The sequence below is a fragment of the Danio rerio genome, chromosome 6 (genome assembly GCF_052040795.2).
Source record: "Danio rerio strain M-AB ecotype USA chromosome 6, GRCz13ab, whole genome shotgun sequence".
In the NCBI taxonomy this organism is placed as follows: Eukaryota; Metazoa; Chordata; class Actinopteri; order Cypriniformes; family Danionidae; genus Danio; species Danio rerio.
This window is the reverse complement of record NC_141026.1, coordinates 29,654,501-29,681,896: the sequence shown is the minus strand read 5'-3', so window position 1 is coordinate 29,681,896 and position 27,396 is coordinate 29,654,501. Positions and strand designations below refer to the sequence as shown.

Genomic DNA, 27,396 nt, shown 5'->3' with positions numbered 1-27,396 from the left:
GTTTGTTTTTTACATTGACAACCTGTAATGTGGTCTCTATATCATTTACTATGCTGCTTTGAATATGCACTCCGCCGGCCAAGCACTAAGCATACAGTAACTTTAGGACAAAGCGTGCAAGAGAGTGAGACCAGCGATCCTTGCATGCAGGACATATTGCACATTATGACAAGTTTTGCTTTCTACACAACTGAAAACATGCTAGATAAAATACAGATTTTGGTTCAGAATTGTAGAGTACTATAAAGTTTTCTAACTGGTAAAGGACATGATCTAGGGGGTGTCTGTCTTCTTTTAGATGTGTGTTCATGATATAAGAAGGCGTGGCTTTGGACGGAGGAGAGGTTTCAAAGATATTATGCTAACCGGTAGCATTTAGGCAAATCACCTACTGCACTTTTAACTCAGGTAGTTTAAAATGGGCACCTTTAAAACGGGTAGTTGACAAATGTTTTGTAGAACAATTTTTGTTGAATATTTTTCAGAGTTTAAAGTGTGATGTTTGAGACAAAAGAAGTCGCTAAGCTTATCAATTGTTTCTCTTTTTAAATACATTTTTACTGAACTAAACCTTACGGACATTGTGGTGTGACAGCAAAAATAAAAATGACTCTTAACATACAAATAGCTTGAAAACAATTTATATTCAATTGTCTGACATTTATCTTCATTCATTGCTATTGATTTTATATGAAGTTATGTTTTTTTCCTCCATGACTTGCAGAACATATTCATTAACCAAAAGGACAACAAACATAACAATTTTATAGTGGTTCCAAAAAAGTTAACCAGAAAACATGATTTTTCAGTGACAAAATATTGAGCTTCATATGTTTTTAGAATGGATGGCAAAGGTATTTATTAATGATTTACAAAAGTTGTTGTTTTTTGAACTATGCTTGATCCAATCACACCATAGGACAGTTTGAGTATTGGCCAATGTAAGACAAATAAATGTTTAACCATTTAGTGCATTTTAAATGTTGACAATACCAGTTATATTCATCTTTGTCATGTGTGACAATTAAAATGCAACTTCACGTCAACAAACAACACAAATGCAGTTATCAAGCAGCAATATTTTACATGCCATATGACCTGCACTTACCTGCACCATCTTCTGGTTATGTTCACTGGCTGAGAGAGCTCGCTGCAGCTGGACAGCCTGATCTCGTGCTGTTCCCGCAGAAGCATTGCTGTCAGTCAGGGATGCAGTCAAGGCCTGCAGCTTGTCCTTTAGCTGGCTCTCCTGCAGTTCTTTATGTGCCAAGGCAGTTGCCAATCTCTCACATTCAACCTACAGTACATTTAGGACAACTGATTACATTATATTGCTCAAACATGACTGCTGGATAAAACTGTTGTACTTTTAGACAGCACACACACACCTTCAGGAGAGCAGCACGCTCTTCACTGTCTCCCAGCTCTCTGCGGAGGTTGTTAAGCCGTTCCTGGAGTGAGCTGGCTTCTGCCTCCATCTCTGTGGTTCTGAGCTGGGCACGCTGCAACTCTCCTTCCAACCCTCTCCGTTTGAGATCTAGCCTGGCAGCTCGAGCATCCACAGCCTCACAGGTCTCCTTCAGGCGGCGACGCTCAGCCTCCAGACTTTCCTCAGAGGCCTGGGAGCGTTCAAGCTTATCCTGAATACAACAGTATGCTTTTAAGCTCTTTGGATGGTTTTATTGTGGAGTGTGAATCAAGGTTTTATAGATTTTTTAAATGTGCTTTTCTTTCAGTAGTGTTTTTTAAATAAGCTGTATATTTCCAGGGTGTCCGCGGGGTCTTAAAATGTCTTACATTTCAAAAACTAAATTTTAGGTCTTAAAAAGTCTTAAATTCACTGAAAGTTTGCCTTGTATGTCTTAAATAATTGTAAACAGGTTTTAATTTTCCTTTGTCCATAAAAAGGTACCTAATCTGGCCAACATGCATCCAATCACCAACAATCCATTTCAAAAGAACTTTTAACAAAACTCTATTTACCAATATGGTTTATTATCGTCCTTACAATAATGTATATTTAAAAGTTCACTGTGTATTTATAGTCTATATTTGGAATGGACACTGACCCAGACAGACAGTTGTGCGTACATTTAGGGTGCTTTCACACCATAGACTTTTGTTTCAGAACCTGTCTCGTTTGCCCAGTTAGTGTGGTTCATTTGGCATATGTGAAACCAGCAATTGTGCTCAGATCCACGTCAAATCAATTGGTCCAAGGTCACCTGAATGAGGTGGTCGCGGCTCAATTGAAACGAACTCTGGAGCGGATCGATTGTAGTGAGAAAGCAACACAATCCGAGCCCGGCTATATCACAGTGTATTATGGATATGTAATATCCATATATGGCAATATGAAGAGAGAATTATGAGTAGGATGGGATGTCATTCCTACCAGTAAATGTGCGTTTCATGGTAAATAAGAAAGTGAAAGCATGCTGAACTATTAACGAGAGCTGTTTATCTGTTAGGAACATTGACTGAACTGCAGTCTAGCCAAGGGCTCTGTATGTGAGAGTCTTACCTTTGATTTATGTCTGGTGACGATGTCTGTGGGTGTCACCATTCAAAATAAAAGCACATCTTTCCGCTTATAATGTCTTATTGCTCATCGCCATAAACTAAAATAAGGACAACAGCTGAGTGGGACTCACACGTGACTTGTTTTAGCTCTTTTTGTCCGTTTAGAAACTTTGCCATGTGAAAGCGAACTGCACCAAGAACAAGGAGCAACATTGTAACAATTTTAATCCCTGTTTCGGAACAAATGAATTAATTCACAGGTGTGAAAGCACTCTTAGTTTATTTGTATGATCTGTATGTGAAATGTGTATGCATACAACCAGGGTTTGCTTGTTTTGACAATTTATTTAAAACTTGTGGCTAAGAAAGAACTTATTATACAATAATATATGATAAAAAAGTCCTGTGTATGGATCTTAAAAAATTGACTCTGTGAAGCCTGCAGAACCCATGTTTTAGTTTAGTTTTAGTTAGTTTCAATAATAGTTTTGTTAGTTCTAGTTGAGTTTTTATGCTGTGAACACATTTCTGTTTATTTTTTATATAATGGTTTTAGTTTTTTTAGTAATGGCAGTTACCAAAGCAAAGTGAAAGGAATGAAAACAAATGCAGTTTAAATTAAATAAAAATTTATAAAGAATTCAGATCAACTTCATGACATTAAAAATTGTGCTTGACTTGCGTGTTTGGCTGTTAAAGTGCCATCACTGGGATTTCTCTTATGAGTCAAAGATCAGGTTTTATGCCTCAGAATGACTGCTTATTAATGCTTATTTATGATGGGTTTTTAGTAACTGTTGTTTGATTTAGTTTTAGTTTTTCATTAATTGTGCATTTTTTATTTTATTTCTGTTAACAAAATATTTTTGACTAATAGTTTTAGTCTTGGTTTTAGTTTTTGTTAACAAAAAATAACCTTGGTGCCAATGAACGCTTGAAAATACTTGCTTGGTGGGGGCAGACCAAGCTACCCATTAAGGCAATGGGGTTGATCAAGCTATACATTTAGAATATTTAAATGAGAGTGAGATAGCACACCACATGGGTTCTGGGAGTGTTATACCCCAGTTTACACAGTTTTATTCATTTTTTTCTAAAGATTTTTAAAATCATACATGTATACCAAATAGATGTTTGGAGATAGACCATGGCCCTGTCATACGTTTTGTTGCTATTTTCAGACCAGCGCAAGCCTAATTTTCTCGTTTTGCACCACATTGTTTAAATAGCAAATCTATTTACACCACTTTGTGGAGTCATGGGCATGCCAGTCTAGAAAGGAGGTGTGTTAAGGCGCATTTTTGGCACATTGCTATTTTGAGGAAATGAAATTAACTGCCTTATCTTAAGAGGGCTTTTTTCAGTTTATTCATGACAATATTAATTTGTACAATGTTATTATTATATTAGCAAAATTAGTTTGGAAAGAAATAGAGCCTCTATTGTGCAATAAGGTCATTTTCTTTTTTTTAAAGTTTTAATTGCCAAGTTTTCAATAGTGTGAATCGTTGTGGCTAAAATGAGGTAATAATTGCTATGATCTCTCAACCATCTTTGTGCAGGTGTAGAATGTATGAGTGTTAACCTGCAGTGCTTTGGCCTCGGTCTCAATTATCAGTTGGCTTTTCTTCATTTTGGCCAACTCTTCATTCATAATCCTATTCTGTGTTTCTCCACGCTGAACTGCCTCATCCCGTAAAACGAGTGATGCTTGCATCCCCTCTAAATGTTTGGCCAGCTCACGCTTTCCTGGCAAATACACATCCACATATCAATGATAATTAAAAACAGAACCACAAACTGGTCATCACTGAACAGTGTATACCTAATTGTCAGGCTACAGTTCATGCTTACCCTCCTCCAGCTCTCTGATAGATTGTCTCAGCATCTGTATACATGTGTTGCTTCTCTCCTGATTAGCCTGCAGATTTTCTATCTGTTTGCTGAGACTGTGGACCTGTGCATGTGATTCATCCTTAAATCACACATTCAGAGGAAAAGAAAAACACTTGTTGTTGTTACCCATTCCATTGTTTGGAAACCTCCATTCTTATTTGTCTTGATTTACTGATTGAGGTAATGATAATTTTGTCAATGGTTTGTATAAGAAGGTGGTGTATTGTAATGTATCCTATTTTTAAACTTAGGAAATTCCAGTTCCTGCCATCTTTTCCCAATACATTGTTCCAAACCTGTAGTATTCTAGAAAAAAACTAACAACAACAAAAAAAAAAACCTAAACGATGTTCTCGGGGTTTTTCTGAAGATACAAGGAATGTATCACAAATTTTTCATTCCCTAAAAGTTACTTGGAATGGGTCACAAAGTTTTCATGTCTTAAAAGTTTTGGAGATGTTGACAGTCATATATATGCCCCACACTGCTAAAAACACTATTAGGACACATATATTTATCTAACAACTGAAAATTGGTTGTTTTTGCGTTGTTTAGAGCAAACTCGTTCCTCCGGTTTAATAAAAGAAACGTTGAAGCTACGTAATGACGATGAGATCATTGTGTAAATTCCAGCATGGAGATTGGCTGTCTGTATCGGCCAGTATAAAGTGATGTCGTTGAGTTTTTAGCACATCTGTTCATTAATTCACGCGAAAGACTTGGTTTGAACCAATTAGCGCTTTTTAGCTTTTTAGCGATTGACTTCCTTGATATGCAGGATATAGCTTTGAAGATTTTTTTTACTTGTTACATTGTTCAGAGAGACGCCACGTTGTGGTACCAACCATAATTCAAACATGTAGTAGATGATATGTTCGGAGACATGAGTTGTCAGTATAAATGTGCCCACTTGCTCACCCACTTTTCTGACTTTTTTTTTTAAACTAGAGGTGTGAAAACACCCTGCTGAGACAGGGGGAAGCTTTCATGGCCCTTCAAAGGATGTAACAGAACTACAAAAGCTATTAGGATAGGCCAAACAATTGTATGCATTTTTTCCAGAACATCTGGACTGGCTTTCCTTGCCATGTCTATATAAGTTAAAGAAATAGATGAGTTTAGAATAGTTCTGGTTAAAATAGTCTATTTAATACAGCTGTCTGGAATGCTTAGTTCTGATTGGTCAGTTGCGACATTCCATGTGCGAGGTCTGTTTTTAACTGTTTGGCTCCATCTTGTGACTGAATAATACGCAGGTTAGTATATGCTACATTTAGCCATTTTCGTTTCTAACAGCTTTGTCTGTATTTATAGAATGGATGTTGAGGTTTTGTCTAATTTTAGGTTTTATGGCAGGTATAGCCATGTAATAAGCAGGGTAAAGTACATCTAGGCAGTTGTTTTTTTGCAGAATAAAGCTTTTCATTCTCATACAACATGCCTCTATGGTTGGCATCCTGACACTGAATAATGCATTGGTTGGTGTATGCTCCATTCAGCATTTTTTTCAGCATTGCCTTAAACTAATTATAGAATTAATAAACTTTTACAGCTCAGGGCAATTTTTTGTGTCTTATATTTACGTTTTATGGAAAATAGCCTTATAATAACCAGGCTAAATTATCTAGGCAGTTGTTTTTGCAGAATAAGGGGCTGATCACACCGATCACATGCTTTTACATTGCAAAAATGCACGGCGCACCACACTGGCTTTTTTGTTGACAAGAAAAAAAACAAGCTCTGTGCACTATTTATATAACTAGGCAACGACTGAATCAGCTGCGCATTGTGCAAGTGTGATGCTGTTAATATTGTTATATATGTAGAAGTCCCTTCTCCATTTTTAAAAGTCTCTGTAGTCATCTTGACAACACAAACATTCAATGGAAACCCCACCTCTGCTTTCATTTGATTGGAGAATAAAAGAGGTGACTGACTTAGCCACTTTTTCCACTCAAGAGTTGACAGCACGCAATGGCAAAAACAGAAGCACAGAAGGCAAAGAAGCTGTAAGCAAAACACTTGTGGCCATTAGTAAACCATTCAAAAAAGTCACCTCTCAAGGCAAAAAGCATGTTCTGTTAGATCGGCCCATAAAGGCTGCTTTGCCTTGCCGATAAGCCTGTCGGGCTTTATTTTGTGATAACAACCGACTGGATGCACATTATCCCTTACTTTTAAATCAAACTATCCACTATACAGTATAGGGATGTGGACTACTTTTTTAATGGTGAATGTGTGTCCCTTATGCTGATGTAAAGGTGTCAAGTACCCGTTCTTTCTGTGTGTCCCTGAGCTCTTGCTGGAAGCTATGCAGTAACATCTGAACTGCATCCAGATCCAACTCGCCATCTTCCCTGCGGGAGGGGGACAGAGAACACACTGGCAACCCACCCACCCCAGTCTCATCTGATATGATTTCACCTGAGGGCATACACACAGTTTTCATTTAAATCATCTGACATGTAAGCAAGAGAACCTTGTAAGTTAGAGCCGCACATTGTTTAATAAGCTTGAAGTTACTAATAGCCTTGATGAAAACAATTCTTTGTAATATGAGAGATGATCTTCTTCTTAACTCTACACTAACCTTTGCTACAGAGACCTGATTCATTATTGGACTAAGAATACATTACCTTTTACAGGTGAGCGAGTTCTCCATGGCGAGGGGCTCCGTCCTCGTTCCCCAGGCGTGGGTGATTGCCTTCCACGCCTGGATCCGAGTGTACGTCTCAAAGTAGAATTGAGAACATTCAATCTGTGCTCAAGATCTCTCCGTTTGGCATCATTCTGTGCTAGCTGCTCTTCCAGCCCTTGGGCACGGGCCTCTGCAAGATTGACCGATAGCCCAAATTCCCTGAGCTGGGCCTGAGATTCTTGCAGTGCCCCCTCCAAGCGTGCAACCTCTTCACGCTGCTTCAATTGGCTATCCTGAAGACTGGCATCCCGTTGTTGCTGCAACTCTTTCTCCTGTTGATGTGCTTCTTCCAGTTCTGCTATATGACGCTGCAAACCTGCTGCCTGTTCACACACAGAGCATTTCCAGCTGTTGAAGCATGCTATTGTATGTGTGTATGGATCAATTTATGTCAGTTGTTTGGTATACCTCCTTCAGGGCCGCTTCTTTTCCAGCTTCACTTTCCAGTACTTTTTGTCTAAGGGTAAAGGTCTCCTTTCTCATTTCCTCTTCTCTCTGCTCTTCCTGAGTCAGTCTGGCCTGCATGTCACTCAACTCTTGACCTTGCTGAGCGCACTGGCCCTCCAATGTCTTCACCTGCTCATTCACACATCATTTTTCAGATCATTACTTTGACCTGGTAAAACAACATTTTATTCCTCTGGACATTATGTACAGTTGTATTCAAAATGATCAGCCCTCCACTGAAAGTTTCAACAGTGGTCTTTGCCACGATGACAGTGAATACTATTTTTCTAGTTATTAAGCAAGATGCTGGTATTCAGTTTATAGTGCATTTAAAAGGCTTAACTAGCTTAATTAGGTTGATAGGTTAATTAGGCAAGTTTATCATAACTGTGGTTTGCACTGAACTGGTAGAGTTTCTAGAAGCTGTCCTTTGTCAAATGCTAGAGCTATATCTTTTATATAATTCTCTGAAACACAATTAAAATTAAACTGTAAGCACTTCTCTTTTTGACCCATGTCCTTTGAAAGCCCAAAACCAAAAACAGAACAACCTTTGTTGAAATAGCAGTGTTCGGACGGCATTGTAGCTTTTTCTGCTTAAACATTCCAGCGCCTCTGGGCATCGCCCTTTGCTGCGCGGGGTGTATGCGCATTGTGAATGTGCGTAACCTGAAGCGTTTGTGATCTCACTAACTTTGAAGCATTTTTTGTATTCCCAAACTTTGTTCGCTGTAGGCTTTTCTAAGCTAACTCTGTAAAAGCCAATGTTTCCCTTTGCATTGAACTTTGAGCGTATTGAATTCAGAGATGTTGTTTATGTTTACACAGCTACATTACACAACAACTAAGGTCTAAAATATGATATCGTAGTGGACCACCCCTTTAAAAAACAAACAAAAAAAGAAAAAACAGACAAAATTAAAGAAGAGTATATCATAGGATATACTCTGAGAATTTCCTTGCTCCATTAAACATCAATTTAATAATAAAAAATTCACTGTTTGCCATTAACTTAAACTACTAACAATAGATTGACAAAAACACTTGTTCTGATATTTAGAATCAGAATTTACTGTTAATATACTAAAAAAAAAAAACTCCAAAAAAATATTGATTTCGCAAGTCCTGACCTGTCTTCGCAGTTCTTGTAGTTCTCTGCGTGCCTGTAAGCGAGATTTCTCAAGCTCGCGCATGTTGGTTCTCAGCTTTAGCACCTCCTGCTGGAGGGAGGACTTACACTCTTCTAACACTGTCAGCCTCTGGTCTTTCTCCTCTCCAACTCGCTTCAAACTGATAAATATATACAAAAAAAGGAACATTAATATATTTTTATGATGCTCATTTTATAAAGAAACTGCGACTTACAGGGAATGCTGGCCATTTGTATTTTGCTGTATTTAGGCTATGCCTTTGAGAGCATTTTATGTTTTTCTATAAATAAGTTAAGGGTGCTTTCACACCTGTCTTATTTAGTTTGGTTGAATTGCACTAGAGTTCGTTTTTCCTCTTGGTGCAATTGGTTTGGACAGGTGTGCATGTAGCAATCGTACTCGAGTACAAAAAGCAAAAAAAAAATGGACCAAAAAAGCGTACCAAGAACTCCTTGAAGAGGTAGTCTCGATATGCATTCAAACAAACCCTGTAACTAAAACAGGCCCAACCGCAAAAAGTACTGTGCCTTTTTGTACTAATCTAGCTGCTATAGGCTGATGCGCTGTGCATTATGGAGTGTGGAGGAAAAATATTTGTTGACAGCGCTTTACACACCATTTTAAACAGAAAGAGAGAGGGAAAAACATAACCTGATGGATCATTGATAATATTTCCGGAAGATGACCATGTCACAGTTTAGTTTAATTAATTCATGCCTCCTCCTAAAGTGACGATGCACCTTTGCCGTTTGTAATGCATCAAAACATTGTTTTTCAGGCGCAGCCACGCTTCATTCTCAAAATGTATAGTTTGTCTAAAGTTATATATACAAACTATAAAGTATACTATGAGCAGGGATACAATCAGTCAGCGCAGTTGCTCCTCCATAGTCAAAAGCGACATTTTGTGTCTGCCAGTTTTTGTTTGCTTGCGGGAGTTCCATTGGCATTTTCCCGCGTGTGAATTCAGATCAATCGAAAAGCAGTTTAGGAAATTTGTTTAGTAACATCTGGCCAATGAGTATTGTGGGTTTTGTCAGATGACTGCATTTTGGTTATTTTTAACTGGTTTGGACCAAAGCTATCAGTGTGGTGTGAAAAGGACCCAAAAGACGGCAATTGTTGCCCTTGGTCCGGACCAAATGAAACGAACTACAGATGTGAAAGCACCCTAAATCACATTCTCTTCTGGTCAAGCAAATAAAGATCAGTCATGTAACACAGAAGATTAGTATCTGATCAAGACGAAAATGCGAAACCTGTTGTTTTCAAACTCTACTCTCTTCAAAGCTGTTCGAAGTTCATGATTGGAAGTATTGATGGCCTCTTTCTCTCTCACAGCATCCCCTAAAGCTCTTTTGAGGTCTAAGCCCTCACGCCGCTGCTCATCTTTATCCTGCAAGCATTCCCTCAGCTCTCGATGAGCCTCGATCAGTTCTTTACGACCAGTGTCTCTGCTCTCCTCCACCTCACTCAGTTCCCTCTTCAAACGCTCTGCCTGAAAAAGACAAAGACAAGAAGGAAGTTGAAATTAAGCCAAACAATTCTTTGAATACAAAAGGATTGATGGTTTAAGATTTAATGATGATAACTTTAAATGTAACTTTAAAGTAAGGTACAGAAGTTTAGTGATGTGACATCCAGAGGAAGTGAAGAGTTCTAACAGTTGTATTTCTTACGTGGCACTGTTAAGCTGAGGACAATTCAGTTTAATTTTCCGTGAGATGAATGAAATGGAAATACAGCCTATTAGTAAAATTCCACAGCCTTGTTCCATTCAGCTTCTCAAAGCATGTGAGCATCAGGCTCATCCAAAGAGCTCTGCCTTCTTTCAACGCAGGAATTGAGGCCACATTCAACTGTGCACTTAAAAAGGTGTTCTTAGTGCATGTGAGATGGTTCAAATTGTCAAACACTTTCATCAGATACGCTCAGGGTGCAACTCCTCGGCCATGTAAACACACAGGAATATGACCCACATTCTGGTAATTGCTTGGCTACAGCTAATCATTTTACGGTGCATTTTTCTCCCCAAAATGCAGCCAGAATGTGAAGAGAAAAAAGGGAGAAGAAAAACAGAAAGACAGGACATGCTCCAAAGTCTGCCACACACAGCAGCTATGATGAGAAACATCGGCGGTGTGTACAAGCATGCTTAGATGCTGGTGTGTAAAATGTGTGTGGGTTTGTGTGTAAGTTCACTAGGCCACACAAGATGTTTTCTTCTCATAAATCCTAATTTAAAAAGAAATACGCCTGTGCCAAGTCTACACTGGTTAATTTCGGTGATAGGAAGGTTAAGTTAGCAAGACAGTCATCTGAAGTCATCTGTATTATAGTTGGGGCGGTGAATCCATTGAGAAGTAATTCATCATAGTAAAAAAAAAAAAAAACCGAGAGCACCTGTCTATTTGTGACTCCAGCTTTTACTTTTCATATCACAGAGAGAGCCTTTGCCTTTCATTTCTTTACATGGTTTTATCATCTCTTGGTAATTTGTCATTTTCTGGAGGAGGATTAAAGAAAATAATCAAACAAGAATTGAGAATTCATCCTTCTCTCTCATCTTTCCATCTCACTACAGCACATGGAGTCACATTTCGCCTTGTGTGCTTGTGGAAAGATTGTCCAAACAGCTAAATCTGTGGTCTGAGGTTTGTGCTGAGGTCAATTCCCAAGGTTGACCTTGAGCTTTAAAGACAGAAGTGTATACACACGTGAATACAAGCACAAACGTGTGCTGACCAGTCAAACTGGTGGCACCTGGAGCGTGCTCAAAACACAGTAACCAATGCCAAGTTCAACATGAATGTGTGCTAAATGGCTCTACACAGGCCTGCCCCTGGTAGGTACAAGCTGGACTCCTGCAGGCCCTAAACTGCTTCACGGCCCAACATAAACTGTCTTCTCTCCTAGCTTACATGACGTTGGTTCTTTGGCACCAGCACAAACAAAATTCACACAGCTCTCCTGGGTTGTATGTTTCTATGATAAATGTGTTTCTGTGAGCGAACAACTGGAATGTGAATCAGGTTGTGTGACCTCTTGGTGAGCCCCCTGCCACTGCGTAGACAGCTCTCTGATCTGCTCATTTAAGCTGCGCTCTGAAACTTCACGAGAACTCAGAGACTCCTCAAAACGAGACCGCAGGTTATGCAGCTCTGCCTGCAATCCTGAAGCTGTGTCCTACAGAGAGAAAAACAAATATAATACTATGATACTTTTTTTTTCATAAATCTACACAAATTACAGTGGAATTAAATATTTACAGTTTTGGCTATAGCACTAAAGTCATTGTCAGTTTATCGTATCATGCAAAATTCAGACAGATTCTCAAACTGCATCACATTAGATGTGAACAGAATCGAAAATCTGCAACAATCCAGCAACTTTTAAACAATTTATGATTTTGACTTCTTGTTATTCCACTCTTCAGTAAAAAATTTGTTTCAATGAAATGTGGAATAACTATATATATATATATATATATATATATATATATATATATATATATATATATATATATATATATATATATATATATATATATATATAGTTGAAGTCAGAATCATTTAACGCTTTGAATTATTAGCCCCCCTGTTTATTTTTTTTCCCCAGTTTCTGTGTAAGGAAGAGCAGATTTTTTCAACACATTTCTAATCATAATAGTTTTAACAACTCATTTCTAATAACAGATTTATTTTAACATTGCCATGATCACCGAAAAGCATTGCGCTAGCTGAAACACAGAAAAAAATATGGCCAAATTAAGACTCAAAATCACTCCAGAGTGGCTAAAAAAATCCCCAACAGCACAAAAGGGATAACTTACATTACTGAGAAACAATAATAGCAACAATTTAGCTACAATAGTATTAAAAATAAAACATTTTAATTTGGTCATAATTTACATTCTGATAAAGATCAGTCTAGTGTGTGTGGTGCGTTCATGTCTCCAAACAGACTGCAACGGTTTTTATGTGAAATTCAATAAATATGTGAAAAACTTTCATCTTCATGCCGTAATGTAAAACTTTACAGTCCTAATCTAATAAGCATACAACAAGAACCACAGATATATTCAGATTTATTATACCTTGTCTTGCTCCTGTTTGCTCAGGAAATCTCTACGCATACGATCCTTTTCAAGGGCAGCTGCCTCCATGTCACGCTCGAGGGTGATTATGCGCTCAATAAGAGTCGCTTTCTCTGCCTCCTTTTCAGACAGAACCTGCCAATCAAACACAGTCATCCCTGAGTTAATGCTATGTGAACAAACTTGAGAGTCTTACCCATCTTATGTTTAAGGCCATTCGGGGTTACAGTCACACCTTTTGATCAGATTGAAAGTAAGTTGTCAAATGGTTTTTATTGTGTTCCTCTGAGTCACAGATATACACACACACACCTGCTGTTTATGGCTCTCGGCCTGCAGCAGGGACTCTGTACAGTGTTGCTGCAGTTTGGCTAGATCTTCCTGCAGCTGTTGCAGAACTCTGCGACTCTGTATGCGCAGCTCCTTGCACTCCGCCCGCAGCTGCGATTCTGCCTGCTCCCTCTGTGCGCACAAATCTGCATGCATGCGTTCCTGAGACATATAAGGCAGATGCAGGTGTTATAAGCATCCAAATACTCTCTTGATCCACAGGAGAGTTTTAAAGTTCAGGCTTATATCAAATGTGTCTTCTGCCAGAATTTTTGTGATGAATTAATAGTTGTATATCTACAGAGGTTTCACTATTTTTGTCTGATATATAGACAGGCTGTATTGCCTGCTAGTTTACTCCCTGTGTCTAGTGCCATCTTGTGCACTGTTCAAATTTACTACCCTTTTGTTATGTTACGGATGAAACATCCACTGAATTAAACTGCTGTAAAAATGTGTCAGATAAATATATTGTTTTTTTTTATTATTTTTTTTGCATAAATCTGTTAATCAACCTCCGTCCCGATTAAAACTTCTGATTTCTTTTTTTAAATTACAGGATTTTATGTCTTTATTTGTCAAATTCATAAATGATATCACTGATTTGGTGAAAAAAAAGAAGTATTTTCAATATAAAAAGTAATTGTGGACTGGATTTTATAACCTTTTATCACAGTCTTGGACATGTGAAAGACTAGTAACAATATTGTTTTTGATACATTGCACAGTTTTTTGTGCAGCATAAGACTTATTTTCTCCCTAATTTACTGTTGGTGGTTTTTGACTTTCATTATAACCACATTGTTTGATTACAAAACCATGACCCCATATAGTCATGCATTTTTGATTGTTCGTTTTTGATGGTTTTCTTTGTTGGGAAGATGTAAAATTTGTCATTTTTAATGTTGATCATCAGTTGGCACCATTAACCCTTTAAATAGGCCTGTGCAAAAAAAAAAAAAAAAAAAAAATAGTAGTTTTAATCGACTGAAGTTTATTTATATATATATAAATATATATATATATATAGTATATAATATAATATATTTATATATAGATAAATCTGTTAATGAACTTCAGTCCTGATTAAAACTACTAAATTGTTTAGAAAATCACATGATTTTATACTCCACATAACTCAATAACATCCAGAAACTGTGTTTTTTTGTTGTTGTTGCTTGTATATATTGTTTGTATATGTTGTGTATATATATATATATATATATATATATATATATATATATATATATATATATATATATATATATATATATATATATATATATATATATATATATATATATATATATATATATATATATACACACACACACACACAAACAACATATACTGATGCAACTATCTGATGCATTTTACAGCAGTTTAATTCAGTGGATGTTTTCTTTCCAAACATAATAAAAAAGAGCAAATGTGCCCAGAGTGTATTGTTGAGTTTTTTAAAAAAATCTAAATGAGGCAGAATTAGATGTCACCAAAAATTATTGCACTAGCTGAAACACTGAAAAAGTTATGGTCAAATTACATTCAAAATCACCCCAGAGTGATAAAATCATCCCTAACAGTACATAAGGGTTAAAGGAACACTCCAATTACACTACAATTTATGGAATTTTACACATTTTAAAAAGTTGAGATAAGCCATTTCAGAATCCATTCAGCCGATCTTTGGGTCTGGAGGTGGCAACTTTAGCTTAGCTTAGCATAAATCATTGAATCAGATTAGACCATTAGCACCTAGCTTTAAAATCTTAATTTAAAATGTTTAGTAATTTTCCAATTTAAAGCTTGACTCTTCTGTAGTTACATCATGTATCAAGACTAACGGAAATTTCAAAGTTGTTATTTTCCAAGCTGATATGCTTATGCTCTCTTTCTGACGCATTAATAAAATAATTGTTAACCAGGCCTGCGACTGGCGCAATAATAAACTTTGCGGTTCTACTCTGCGGTTTTCACTTTTCAATGTACAAGTCATTTTTACATTAAAAAATACTTTTTTATATTAAAAAATGCTGTGGTCATTTTAAATATACTAGGCACATGTATATGTATATTGTGTATTCATAAACAGAAGATAAGTAGTACATACACAATTTACTGTTTAGATGTTTTAATACTTTTTTGCCTATAGTTTAGCCATTAAAACATCAGAAGTCTTTCACATTCACAAAAAAACACTTTGCTTTTTCATTTTAAAAATAAAGTGTATAATCAAAGACTACAGAATACACAAGACATGTCACTGGTATAGTTTTAAACAGGGAAATGTGTAACGTTCAGTAAGGCGAATGAAGCCCCGCCTAACAGTGCAGGAGTCAATCATCGATCAATATACACTGACGTTTTTCCGGGGGAGAAGCTTGAACCAGACATGTGCTTTCACTAAAGTTTTTATAGTCAACAAACACTAGAATCTCAGCGAATACCTGCTCAATAGAGATAATAAATATATCCACATAAAACTTCACATGTGAAATTTTGAATGAACCAAGTGCACTTAAAAACATACGTTTTTTGGTTTTGTAATCACTATGAAAAGAACGCAAGGTACAGTCCGTTCAGTCAAATACACATCACACGACAGAAGCAACTACTCAAATGCCCACAAACTTGTAAACAATGAGTCATTTTCGGAGAAGATTGACTATCAAGACCAAGTAGTGAATTACTTCAGAAGACCAGCGCGATCTGACAAAATAATATCGAGAGGATGATAATGTGTAAAACGGCCATAAATAAGGTTGGTGTTGTGATCACGTTTGTTTTCGGGTGCGCATGTGCATTAGCTTGGGCACCGTGAAAAAATGCTGATTTTGTTTGAGTCGAATGTTTAGAAAAAAAACTTGACGGTTGTTGTTTAATTTTATTGGTGATTCCAAATATGTAATGTAATCTTAAGTATGGCAAAAAGTTTTGGAGAATTTCACGTTTCACCATTTAGACAAAAGGTGCATCCCGAATTGCATACTTATGTACTATTTTATGTCATTTTGTAGTGTAAATAGTGTAAGTAGTGCATTCATACTGAAAACTCTCAAAAGAATAAGTGCAATTTAATTATCCGGATGCTGTACTTATTCAACCATTAAAAAGAAGTGTGTTATGTTAGAGACTTCATGCACTCCAACAGTCGCAGCTTTGCTCATGTAGCGGATGGGTGGAGCTATCGGGCGCACATGTTGGATTACTTTATTTATTTTGGATTGTGAAAGCAAAAAACACGAGAGTGATTATATCACCTCTTAATTGTGAATGCGGTTTTACTCATGGCAAGTATTATTTGGTACTTTTGTCATTTATTCACTAATTTGGCAACTGTCGAACGTCATCTGGGAAAAGGTTTAGTAAAAAAACAGTGTTCCATTTGGGACAACACTACATACATATACTATGCTGTTGAGTGTGTAAGTGCAAAAATACATAGTGCATAAGTGGACAGTGTACTTTACAGTGTGCCATCTGGGACGCAGCTAGAATGCCCGAGAGGCATTTCAAAGATGGCCCCCAAGTGAAATGACTTGCCTTATAGGGACTTTGGTATGGTATGATGCAACAGACTACTACGTAATAGTCCATTGTCAAACTTGCATGATTGCAGGATAACCCAATTGGCATGTCTAGAGCACAGAACAGTTGCAAAGAGGTTTGGATTGGATTTTTATGGACATATACTGTATGAGAGAGCCATTGTGAGTCAGCAAGCTTGCAACTACTAGTGATGCAACAGTTCACCTATTTTTGTACAATGCATTAAAACCCTGTAGATAAATACTCACTAAAAAAGGACTTTGTATAAAAATCATATTAATCAAATCAAATGCACTGATATACCCCTACATATTACAAAACTTCAAAATTACCTTGTGTTTTCGCTCAGTGTGCAGTTGCTCCTGATGGCTTTGCTGTGTTGTAATGAGCATTTCTTGTGCGTTTCTTTCTGCCTGAGCAAGCTTTAACTCTAAAGCCTGTTTCTCCTGCAAAGCCCGGGACATTTGCTGCTCTAGTTCACTTTGAACACTAGAAAGTTCACCTGTGCAGAGGGAAGAACAAGTAAACACACAGAGGAGAAATATGCTTTGTAATGAAAATATACATTAGGGACACACTCGGTTCCAGCATGCTGGAAACCTGAAATTATAAATGCTCTTAAGAATCATCATTACACAATATATGATGACAGCACAACACATAAATAGTACAGTGTGGATGATATCTGAGAGGGGACTTTGTTAAGCTCTAGAGAAATCCTCGACCGACCTCTCAGCTGTTCCCCAGTTCCGAGTAAAAATATGAGCCCCTTGTGGACTATAGCTGGGGCCCAGTGGCCAGTACACCCAGCCAAGTCAATGAGAGTAGGATAAAGGCTCCCTGGAGAGAAACTCACGCGTCAAGGACTTGTTAGCCTGCTGTAGACTAGCATTCTCTCCATCTAGTCTATCTCGTATGGCCTCTAGAGATGAGGCCAGTTCCTGCCTGTCCAACAGGCTTGACTCTAGAGACTCTCTCTCAGCCCTGAGCAAGAGGAAAAAGCAAGAGAGATGGAAAGGGAATACAAAGAAAAATAGGTTGAGTTTTGTGTAGATAATGAACGTCTTTAAATGGTTGTTTCTTTAGCTAACATCGTTCGGGACAGATGAGATGTTCTAAGGAGATGATTTATACAGCAAAACAGAGGCTTAACCTCATGGTGATTCTCTCGCAAAACAGACTAAGTGAAACTAGGAAGAGTTACATGATTGAAAAGGCCCAATTGATAATTACTCAAAAAAAAAAAAACATGCTGAAAACACAGGTGTTTTACTTTGCTCGCCAGGGTCAAACTCCAACATAAATACAAACACTTAGCCCATATAAACACATTAATGCACCAAATCCTACTCGCACTAAAACACTAACACACTGACTCACCGCAGAGCGGCTAGGTCTTGGGCCAGAGCCTTGGATTTACGTTGCTCTGAGGTGAGTTGCACTGTGAGATTGGCTTTGTCTCTTGCCAGTTCATCTCTCTCTTTGTAAGTCTTCTGCAGCAAGGCAGCGCTCAGCTCCATTTCTCTATGACATGCATTTAACTGTTCCTGCACAGCTTGTTTCTGCTTACTGGCCTACAAAACACACACACACATGGGTTTTCGTGATTTTCATTCAGAATAAATGCAAAGAAAATCCAGTGTTTGCTATTAGTAAGGTACAATCCCAATTCTACCCCTTAGCCCTTCCTTTTTGGGTGCTCACGTGAAGGGGTAGCGGTGTCCAAATTCTCTTTGGCTTGAAGGCATAGGGTTAAGGGGAGGGACTAAACAGATTTTTCAGGACTACACTCAAAACCAGGGGTACGAAAATTTTCCAGAATTAGGGAGATGCACAAAATAGTATTTTTTTGGCATTATAACAAATTTTTTACAACAAACAAGCTCATGTTTTAATACATTCATAACAGCGTTTGTGTTTTACGGTCGTACTTTAAAAAAACGTAAAAAAAAAAATAAATAAAAATTTCGCTATATATGATCCCTAATAATAACTTCTGTATAGTAGTCCCACAACATTCTGACACTCGATGACACTCGAATACCCTGTCAGAAAAGTCTAGTGGCTGGGAATGACCTTTTTACAGTGTCTGGTATAATGTTAATGGTGTTTTTGTATGTTAACATTGATGAATATGGCCAAGGTGTAAATGCACAGTACAGTTGCAATCTCATCGCCATGTTATATCGTTATAATAACATGTTATTGTTGCCTTCAGTGCTTTCCTAAAGATAAATACCAAAATATAACTGGAATAACTACAGCAGTAGTGATCGTTGATCTCATATGAAGCAAAAAACGCGATGACAAATGATGATGTGTTCAGGTGTGTGCAGTGTGCTGTCCCATTTCTTAGGGGTAAACTTTGGAGCCCTTCCCCTTCACACTTTGTTTCATGGGCCAAGTAGAAGGGGTAATGGTACAAAAATAGAGATGGGATTGGGCCTAAATCAATGTCATGGTTATGAGTCAAGTACTTAGACAATAATTTGGTGGTTTATCAATCAAGTGAAATCCCAGATTATGCCACTAACTGACCGCTGAGGAACAGCAGGCTTTTCAAATATTTTCCTGATTTGTTAAAACTTTCCCCACCGAGTCTGCACTAAACCAAACTAATAAAGGAAATTTTATTGAAGCTTTCTGCCAAGCAGGTCAACTGAAAAAGCAGCGAGTAAAATAAAGAAAGGACATGTTGCAAATAATGTACTGTACTAATAATTTAAATTATATCTTCAAGACTAAAATGGAAGTGACTGGTTTATGACAACTTGAAAACTCAACAGTTTTAACGTAGTGACACTTCAGTAAAACATGACTGTAGGTGTAGAAAAAAGAGAGCAGACAAATTCCACACTGTCTGTTGAGAAGACAGATCAACCTTGTGATTTACAGCTTTTCTCACTCAGTCTCTCTTACTGTGATATTACCCTTCTGTAATATCTATCTCTGCAGTCTTCCTGTCCTTCATTTGTACTCAAAATCCCCTTTGCCTCCCCCATTTAATTCCTTTGCCACTCATAAAACACACATGGGCCAAGATTCATATATGGAACTCTTGGAGGAAGGTGTTGAGTACCACGGCAGATGGGTCCAATATCTGCTCTTAACGTTTTAATGTGACAACAAGACCGATCAGAGCACAGCTGAGAGTTGTGAATCATGCTGCGCCCACTCTTTTTGCGAGGAGAACGGCTGACCTGGGCATGCTGCTCCTGGACTGAGCTTTTCTCTCTCTGCAGGAGGTTGTACTCTGCATCTAGGGTCATTTTGGCCTCTTGAAGGTGAATGTGTGAGGCCTCCAGAGCACGTTTCTCTGCCGTTAGGTCTAACAGCTCCTGCTGAAGTCGAGCTAGTTCCTCTCTGGCTGCCACTCTCTCTAGTTCTGCTTCCCGTCTACGCTCACCAAGCTCTGCTTTTTCAGCCTCGGCCTGGCGGCAGAAAAATTAAAAAACAAAGTATCATCATTAATTGATTTTAATGTCTGCCAGTCACTTTGTCATTGTTAATTACAATACATCCAAAAAATAATAAAAAAAACACAGCATAATTAAACAATAGACTAATAATAGCCTATTTATGTGAACACTATCTACTATATTAAAAACATTTACAAATTTTAGGTCAACAGGTAAAGCGTTGCAGAGTTTTGTTCTTTACATAAAAAAGACATGATGACCAAGATCTAACATTTTAGAACAAGACATCATTAATCGTTGCTTCTGAAATCTACTGATTAACTCAGAAAATGGCAATGGCACATGATTATGCAAACATTTTAAGATAAATAAAATCCTCAACCTTTTGTCTCACTACAATCCAACCCGCTCTTTAAAATCTCAAAACTCTACAAGCAAAGTCTACTAAAGGAAGTCGTGCCTTCTCATTTATGGCTCCTAAACTCTGGAATTGCCTTCCTAATAACGGCTGAGGCTCAGACGCACTCTCAGTTCAAAACTAAATTAAAGACCTATCTTTTTAGTAAAGCATACACACAATGCATCACATAACAGAATGATGCAGAATGATGCAGAATGGTGCTCTGTGCAGGTGAGTGGGCTTGACAAACCACCAATAGAACACACTCCTCCTGTCTTAATGCACCAAACATTTTGTTAGAAATACTCATATGCTTTACATGTTTGTTTCTATGTTTGTTTTTATAACTGCTATTTTCATTTATAGCACTTTAATTTTGCACCTCGTGTTTGAAAACACTTTGAACAGCAGCTACGCTAATTATTTTTTTTATTCCATTTTTCCACCTGAGGACACCTATCCTGAGGCCTCTAGAGATTATGCAGCACCATTAATGCAATCCAAGACCTGTGAAGAAATGATGCCAAGGCATCCAGAATTCTGGAGCAGGCTACATCATGAGTTGATTTCTGAAAGATCACAGTGACAGATGAGTCTTCGCATTGATCCTGTGGGCCATCATGATCACCTGCTGGTGACCTACTCACACCTGCAGTTCTTCACTATGGACGTTCAGTGTTCTCCAGCCTCCGGCGCCTAGACTGCAGCTCTGCACAAGAAGTTTGGCGAGAGAAGAAATGGTCATGCCCAACTAAGCCTGGTTTCTCTTGAGGTTTTTTCCTTCACTTTTGTCAATCGGTGAAGTTTGTTTCTCACCACTGTTGCCACTGGCTTGCTTGGTTTGGGACTTGTGGAGCTGCCTCTCCAAGGATTTGCTCTTCAGTGTTTGGACTTTCAGCAGTAAAAATTAAACCACACTGAACTGAACTTCAACTCTGAAAACAGGACTGACAGTTTCAATTTACTAGAAGGTCTATGTTAAGTTGCCTTTACACAATCTACATTGTAAAAGCACTATAGAAATAAACATGAATTTAATTTAATTAAAATAACTGAAGACAGCAAAACAAAAAAGGTTATGCTTGCGTAAAGCAGCACTATGATGCTATCACATAGGCTTCAAATCCTTCATTTTAATTGCTTGTTTGAATATTGTAACAATAGACTTTAATGTGGTTGAAGAGGCTTGTGATCATGATGTAATGTAGTACATCATGCAATTAAAATTAAATACAGTAATCAGTATTCTCCCCTAAAGGAATTGAAATGTAAAAAGTTGAAACATTCTACGCACACAATCCAATTCCAAGACCCTGACCTGTAGGAGAAGACGGTTTAATTCAACCTTGTCTTTAGCCAATCCCTCACTTAGGGCTCCCATCTTGGCCAGGGAGTCCTGTAGCCCTGCATCTTCACTTCGTAGTTTAGTGAGCGCCAGTTCCTGCTCTGCATTCTGGGCCTCCGCCTATAGGGAGGCATTACAAACATCAGTGGGAAGCATAGCTACATACAATCATTAGCTACCAAGTTCACGTAACCACCATTTATTTTGTAATCAGCGGTCAGGGTAAAATATGTTTGCAGAGCTGTTTAATAGCACTTCCACTTAACCATTACATTTTGTCCCCAGAATGACCTTGGGAAGTGCGGAAAAACTGTAAGTTAGACAGATCAAGTGGTGAAAAATCTTGCAAAGGCAGTTTTGCATGGTAAATCTCAACCACTACAAATAAGCAGTGCTACATAACTCACCCAAGGTCAAAGTAAACCGAGTTTCCAGTAATTCAACAACTGACTTGGACATTTGACAGGGGGAAAAACTCTGTATTTACTTAACAGATAAATAATGCAAAACTGGGTAAACAGTTTTATGGCTGGGTGTAATTCACTGTAGGAGCATGCAGGTAAGGACAGATTTATACCGATCTACATCTGGTTTTGTTAAGATGAACGAGTGAATATGTGAATTAAAGAATTAATTGATGAAAGATTAAATAGAATACGTAAATGACTGAAGGAGGGAGTTAATGGATGAGTGGTTTAAGAGAATGTGTGTGTTAACAAGTGAGTAAAAAAACTGAGCAAACAGGTTTGAGAGAGTATGTTAGTGAGTGACCGTGCTGGAGGAATATGTGCGTGTTTGGAAAGTGATGTGAATTAATAAGTGAGCACAGCAGGTGAGTGAGTGTGATGGAACGAATGAGTGGGTGAGTAAATGGATGAATGAAGAAAGGGTCAGGTAAGTAAATGTCAAGCAGCACCTTAGAGAGAGCCTGAGCAAGACTTCTGTTTTCGTCCTCTAGAACCTCTTTCTGTAAAGACAGCTGACTTAAAGCTTCCTTTAGAGTGACCAGTTCTTTACGCACATCTGAGTACCTTGCCTCCAACTGCTCCAGAGTGTTTCGACTGTACAACACATACACAAATGGAAACAAACTGTCAAGAGATGAATACACACTTTATTAACTGTAGATATAGTACGTTGTGGCAAAATGCAACCAAATTAGCTTTATGACAAACTGTATAGACAAACTAAGCTTAAAAATATTCATATAAACACATACACTACCTGATAAAAGTCTTGTCGCCTTTCCAAGTTTTGGGAACAATACATGTTAACTTGACTTCTAGATTAAGCTTATTTTACCAAAATAAAATGATCATGTCTTGATTTTTATTTAATTAGGACAGTAAGGTCTGACTTGCTAAGACAAAAGTCTTTTCACTTAACAGAAATAATGAACAGCATAGAATATAAAGTCAGTGGAAAAAAAGTTAATACTGTGTATGACTCCCATGAGCTTGGAGAACTGCATCCAAACATCTCAACAATGACTCAAATAACATTAATAAATGGAGCTGCAAATAAAACATTCTTGCAGGACTCCCAGAGTTCATCAAGATTCTTTGGATTCATTTTCAATGCCTTCATCTTTTCCCAGACATGCTCAATAATGTTCATATCTAGTGACTAGGCCGACCAATTCTAAAGCACATTGACCTTCCTTGCTTTCAGGAGCTTTGATCTGGAGGCTGAAGTATGAGTGCAATCCTGCTGAAAAATTTGCCCTCTCCTGTGGTTTCCATCCACTCTGCAGATCTCTTGTACGCCACTCTACTGAATGCAACCCTAAACCATGATTTTCCTTCACCAAACTTGAATGATTTCTTTGAGAATCTTGAGTCCATGCGGGTTCCAATAGGTCTTCTGCAGTATTTGTAATGATTGGGCTGAAGTTAAACAGATGTTTCATCTGAAAAATTTACCTTGTGCCACTATTCCAAATTATAAACTAGAACTCAAGTTATTATTTGTTTCTCTTACAACTGAGATTGATGACAATACTTTTGTCAGGTACTGTAGTTATACTGAATGCACATCCTTTTTTTCAGGCATCTTTTCTTATATAAACAAAGTTAAAGGTGTTTTCCCAAATGGCTTGACGTTAAATAATTTTACTGTTTTATTTCCGGCAGCTCGGGTGCCGGAAAAAAAAAAAGTACAATAACGGCTGTTAAATTACAAAATTTACCGTAAAATAACGTAAATTAAATTACAGAAATTTCCTTAAATTCAAATTTCTGGTAAATGTCTTATTCAACCTCAGTTTTTTTACAGTAATTTCTGTAATTTACTTTACTTACGTTATTTGATTTTTTTTTCCGGCATCCCAGCTGCCGGAAATAAACCGTAAAATTAAGTTTTTTTTTTGTTTTTTTTTACAGTGCATAATATTACTAATATACAGTACATAATGATCAGACATGGAAACAACAAGATCAGGGTTGTTACCTTTAACCTAACAAGTAAACTAAATGCATTATCCGTCTTCATCTTTGATGGACTTTGTAAACAATACTATTCTGGATTAATTCAAGGCTACTTTAAGGACAACATGTGCTAGTGATACTGATAGTAAACAATAGGACAGGGAAATAAACAAGGGCCAAGAAAGAAGTCAAAGGGTTTGAGGTTTCGCAATGTCATACCCCCTCTCGGATTCAGAGCGTTCTCGGGCCAGCTGCCTCTCCAGGTCCTCCCTCTGCTGCCTGAGGAGGTCTCTCTGCCTCTGAACATCCAGAGAGGAACTTCTCAAACCTTCCTGCTCTGTTTGTGTGCATTCCAGCTGCTGCTGCATGGCTGAGAGCTGCCTCTCAAGCTCTCCTTTTTCACTAGAAAGAAAGACAGTAGCAATTGTTGTGTGGTACAGTATGTGACTGTTCAGGATATATGGTAGTACTAAAACTAGAAGGAAATACTTTTTGAGCCATTAAGTCTGCTAGATTAGGATTGGATCTACATCTTTGATATGATTAATTAGAATTATAATGTAGCATGTTATAACTTTTGATGCATGTAAAGTCAGGACAAATCTTTAAGTTATTTGCCTTCTGAATTGGCCGACTAATGTCATAAGAGCTCTGTAAAAGAATGCTGATGTAAAAGTAGAGGGTTCAAATTTAACAGTGGAAATAGTATTGAAGTGCCAGGTTTGATCAGTAGCAGACCTGGTTATTATTCCCAGAGAGTTGCGGTATCTCTCAGCATCTCTAGTGCTGTCCTCCTCAGCTCTTTCCAATAGCTGGTTCTCTTGCTGCAGTTCTTGGAGTCTTTTTTCCAGGGTTCTGGTTTTATCTTCTTCCACATGCAGCTGCTTTTGCAAAGTGACAACCTGCTCTTGGGAAGCTTCCAGACATGCTTGCAGATCCTTTGGGTGGATAGATATTGTGATTTTGTTAAATGAACTGAAATTACATACTCTTCTCGATAGCAGGAGATAAGATTAGTGATCTAATAAAGTGATATGAAAGCATTTTTAAAGGTGATGTGTGTGATTTAAGTTCTACAAATGTTGCCAAACGGAAAATAAAAATGTATTTCCAGAACATTCCACCTGTCATCAATTGGTTGGACAAATACATAGCCCTGCCCAAACCCTTGGTTGAGCCAGTGTTGCTATGTACGGATAGCAATAACAAGGATTTCTTCTGAAAATTTACTTCACCCTTAATAAAACAGTCATGAAAACTGTATCATTTAGGTTGGTATGTTGAAGGTTTGTTGCAAACCTCAGTTTGTGTCTGCCGCTGTAACAGTGCTTTTTGCACAGCTATCAGTGGACCCTCTCGTTGAGATATGGATATAGATCCTGCAGAAATAAAAGAGTGCTCATGTTTGGATGAGCAGTCTCGGGAAACCTCTCCACTGACCACCTAATAGAGAAAACAAAAGATGAGTTGACAATATTCTGTTGAAATATCACATTACAATATTACTGAAAAAACATTAATTTCGTGAGTAAAACCGTGATCACACTGGATGTTTCACCCCATACCCCACCTGAAAAAAAGTTGTCACCTATCCAAGTTTTAGGAACAACAAATACTGTAATAACGTCTACTTGACGATTTTGAATTAATGAATTAATATCGTGTATGACTCCCATTAGCTTGAACGACTGCATGACTCAAATCTTATTAATAAAGATATATTAATAATAAAGTCATCTGGAATGGGAAAGAAAGCAGTCTTGCAGGACTCCCAGAGTTCATCAAGATCCTTTGGATTCGTCTTCAATGCCTCCTCCATCTCACCCCAGACATGCTAAATGCACCTTGACCTTTGCTTTCAGGAACTTTGATGTGGAGGCTGAAGTGTAAAAAGGAGCGCTATCCTGCTGAAGAATTTGCCCTCTCCTGTGGTTTGTAATGTAATGGGCAGCACAAATGTCTTGATACATTAAGCTGTTGATGTTGCCATCCATTCTGCAGATTTCTAGCATGCCCGCATACTGAATGCAACCCCAAACCATGAATTTTCCATCACTAAACTGTTAGAAACTTAGGTCCATGCGGGTTCCAATAGGTCGTCTGCAGTATTTGTGATGATTGGGATGAATCAAATGATTCATGAGAAAAATCTACTTTCTGCCACTTTTCCAAATGATCAACTAGAAGTCAACTTATTATTTGTTGCTCTTACAACTGGGATCAACAACAAGACTTTTGTCAGGTAGTGTTGACTTCCATTCATACGCACATGAATACGTCAGACCGGAAACGCAAACTCGTGCAGTTGACTGCGTCGCAAAGAAGTTCAAGCTAGATAAACGCAGACCTGCAAAATTGCATCAAGTTATTGCATGAGACCAATTGAAGATCAAAACATGACCTCTCTAGACAGAAATTTAAAATATGGACTATTGGAACATCTAATCATCTTTTCAATCCTGCCACTTTTCGCAGCGCCATACAACAGATTTTGGCATGGTCAGACTTTGTGACCACGGCATTACTGACATAACATTAAGCACTTCTAATCCAAAATATCTAAATCATGTTCAGTAAACCTGATTAATGTTGTGGAGTATCTGATGCAGGCTGCTGATCTCACTGCGTAAGGCATCCCTCTCTGCTCTGTCTTCAGACCGATTTGTTTCCTGTATATGAAAGTATTCAGGTCAAAGTGCAGCTTCTTGAACCATCATGACACACACCAGACAAGACAACTGCATCCAGACAAGTCATTAACGAAGTGACAGGGTTTATCAACCCTACTCTTTTAGCCACACACCCCAATTAAGGATTCCAGCAGCACTATAAATGTGCTGTATTTCTGCTTACCATCTTGTTCAAATTGCTCCGCAGTGCAATCAGATTGCTTTCCTTCTCGCTGTTCTGTGCTCTGAGCTGTTTCACCATTTCTCCCAATTCCAAGATTCTGCCAAAATATGTGAATATGTTAGACTTTGCATATCCAATTATCAAAGCATTAAGAAAGTGGTACCATGACTTTTTTTTTCCCTGGTGTGCCATTGGTCAGTAGCTTTAGAAGATTCTGGAGTAGTACTGATCAATTTTGTTTAAGAGAATTGAACCCTTTTTTG

At 37.8% G+C, this 27,396-nt stretch overlaps 1 protein-coding gene across 7 annotated transcripts in view; it reads right to left on the bottom strand.

Moving 5' to 3' along the window:
- Nucleotides 1–27,396, bottom strand: part of crocc2 (ciliary rootlet coiled-coil, rootletin family member 2) — an 86,104-nt gene that overhangs the window by 10,714 nt on the left and 47,994 nt on the right. For 5 of the 7 annotated variants that reach the window (XM_087257285.1, XM_087257284.1, XM_087257281.1 and 2 more), the window contains 23 exons: nt 27,134–27,230; nt 26,860–26,949; nt 25,580–25,723; nt 25,019–25,218; nt 24,500–24,682; nt 22,771–22,915; nt 21,828–21,974; nt 19,891–20,121; nt 18,071–18,264; nt 17,547–17,674; nt 17,023–17,192; nt 13,124–13,303; nt 12,812–12,946; nt 11,758–11,901; nt 9,975–10,213; nt 8,695–8,854; nt 7,526–7,693; nt 7,056–7,440; nt 6,692–6,843; nt 4,378–4,498; nt 4,109–4,272; nt 1,389–1,640; nt 1,109–1,297 (listed from right to left, as the gene is read on the bottom strand). In XM_087257285.1, the coding sequence (XP_087113411.1) occupies nt 1,109–1,297; nt 1,389–1,640; nt 4,109–4,272; nt 4,378–4,498; nt 6,692–6,843; nt 7,056–7,440; nt 7,526–7,693; nt 8,695–8,854; nt 9,975–10,213; nt 11,758–11,901; nt 12,812–12,946; nt 13,124–13,303; nt 17,023–17,192; nt 17,547–17,674; nt 18,071–18,264; nt 19,891–20,121; nt 21,828–21,974; nt 22,771–22,915; nt 24,500–24,682; nt 25,019–25,218; nt 25,580–25,723; nt 26,860–26,949; nt 27,134–27,230 (4,018 nt within the window). The remainder of the gene's footprint in view (nt 1–1,108; nt 1,298–1,388; nt 1,641–4,108; nt 4,273–4,377; nt 4,499–6,691; nt 6,844–7,055; nt 7,441–7,525; nt 7,694–8,694; nt 8,855–9,974; nt 10,214–11,757; nt 11,902–12,811; nt 12,947–13,123; nt 13,304–17,022; nt 17,193–17,546; nt 17,675–18,070; nt 18,265–19,890; nt 20,122–21,827; nt 21,975–22,770; nt 22,916–24,499; nt 24,683–25,018; nt 25,219–25,579; nt 25,724–26,859; nt 26,950–27,133; nt 27,231–27,396) is intronic. The other 2 variants (XM_087257282.1, XM_087257287.1) reach the window with 1 other exon arrangement.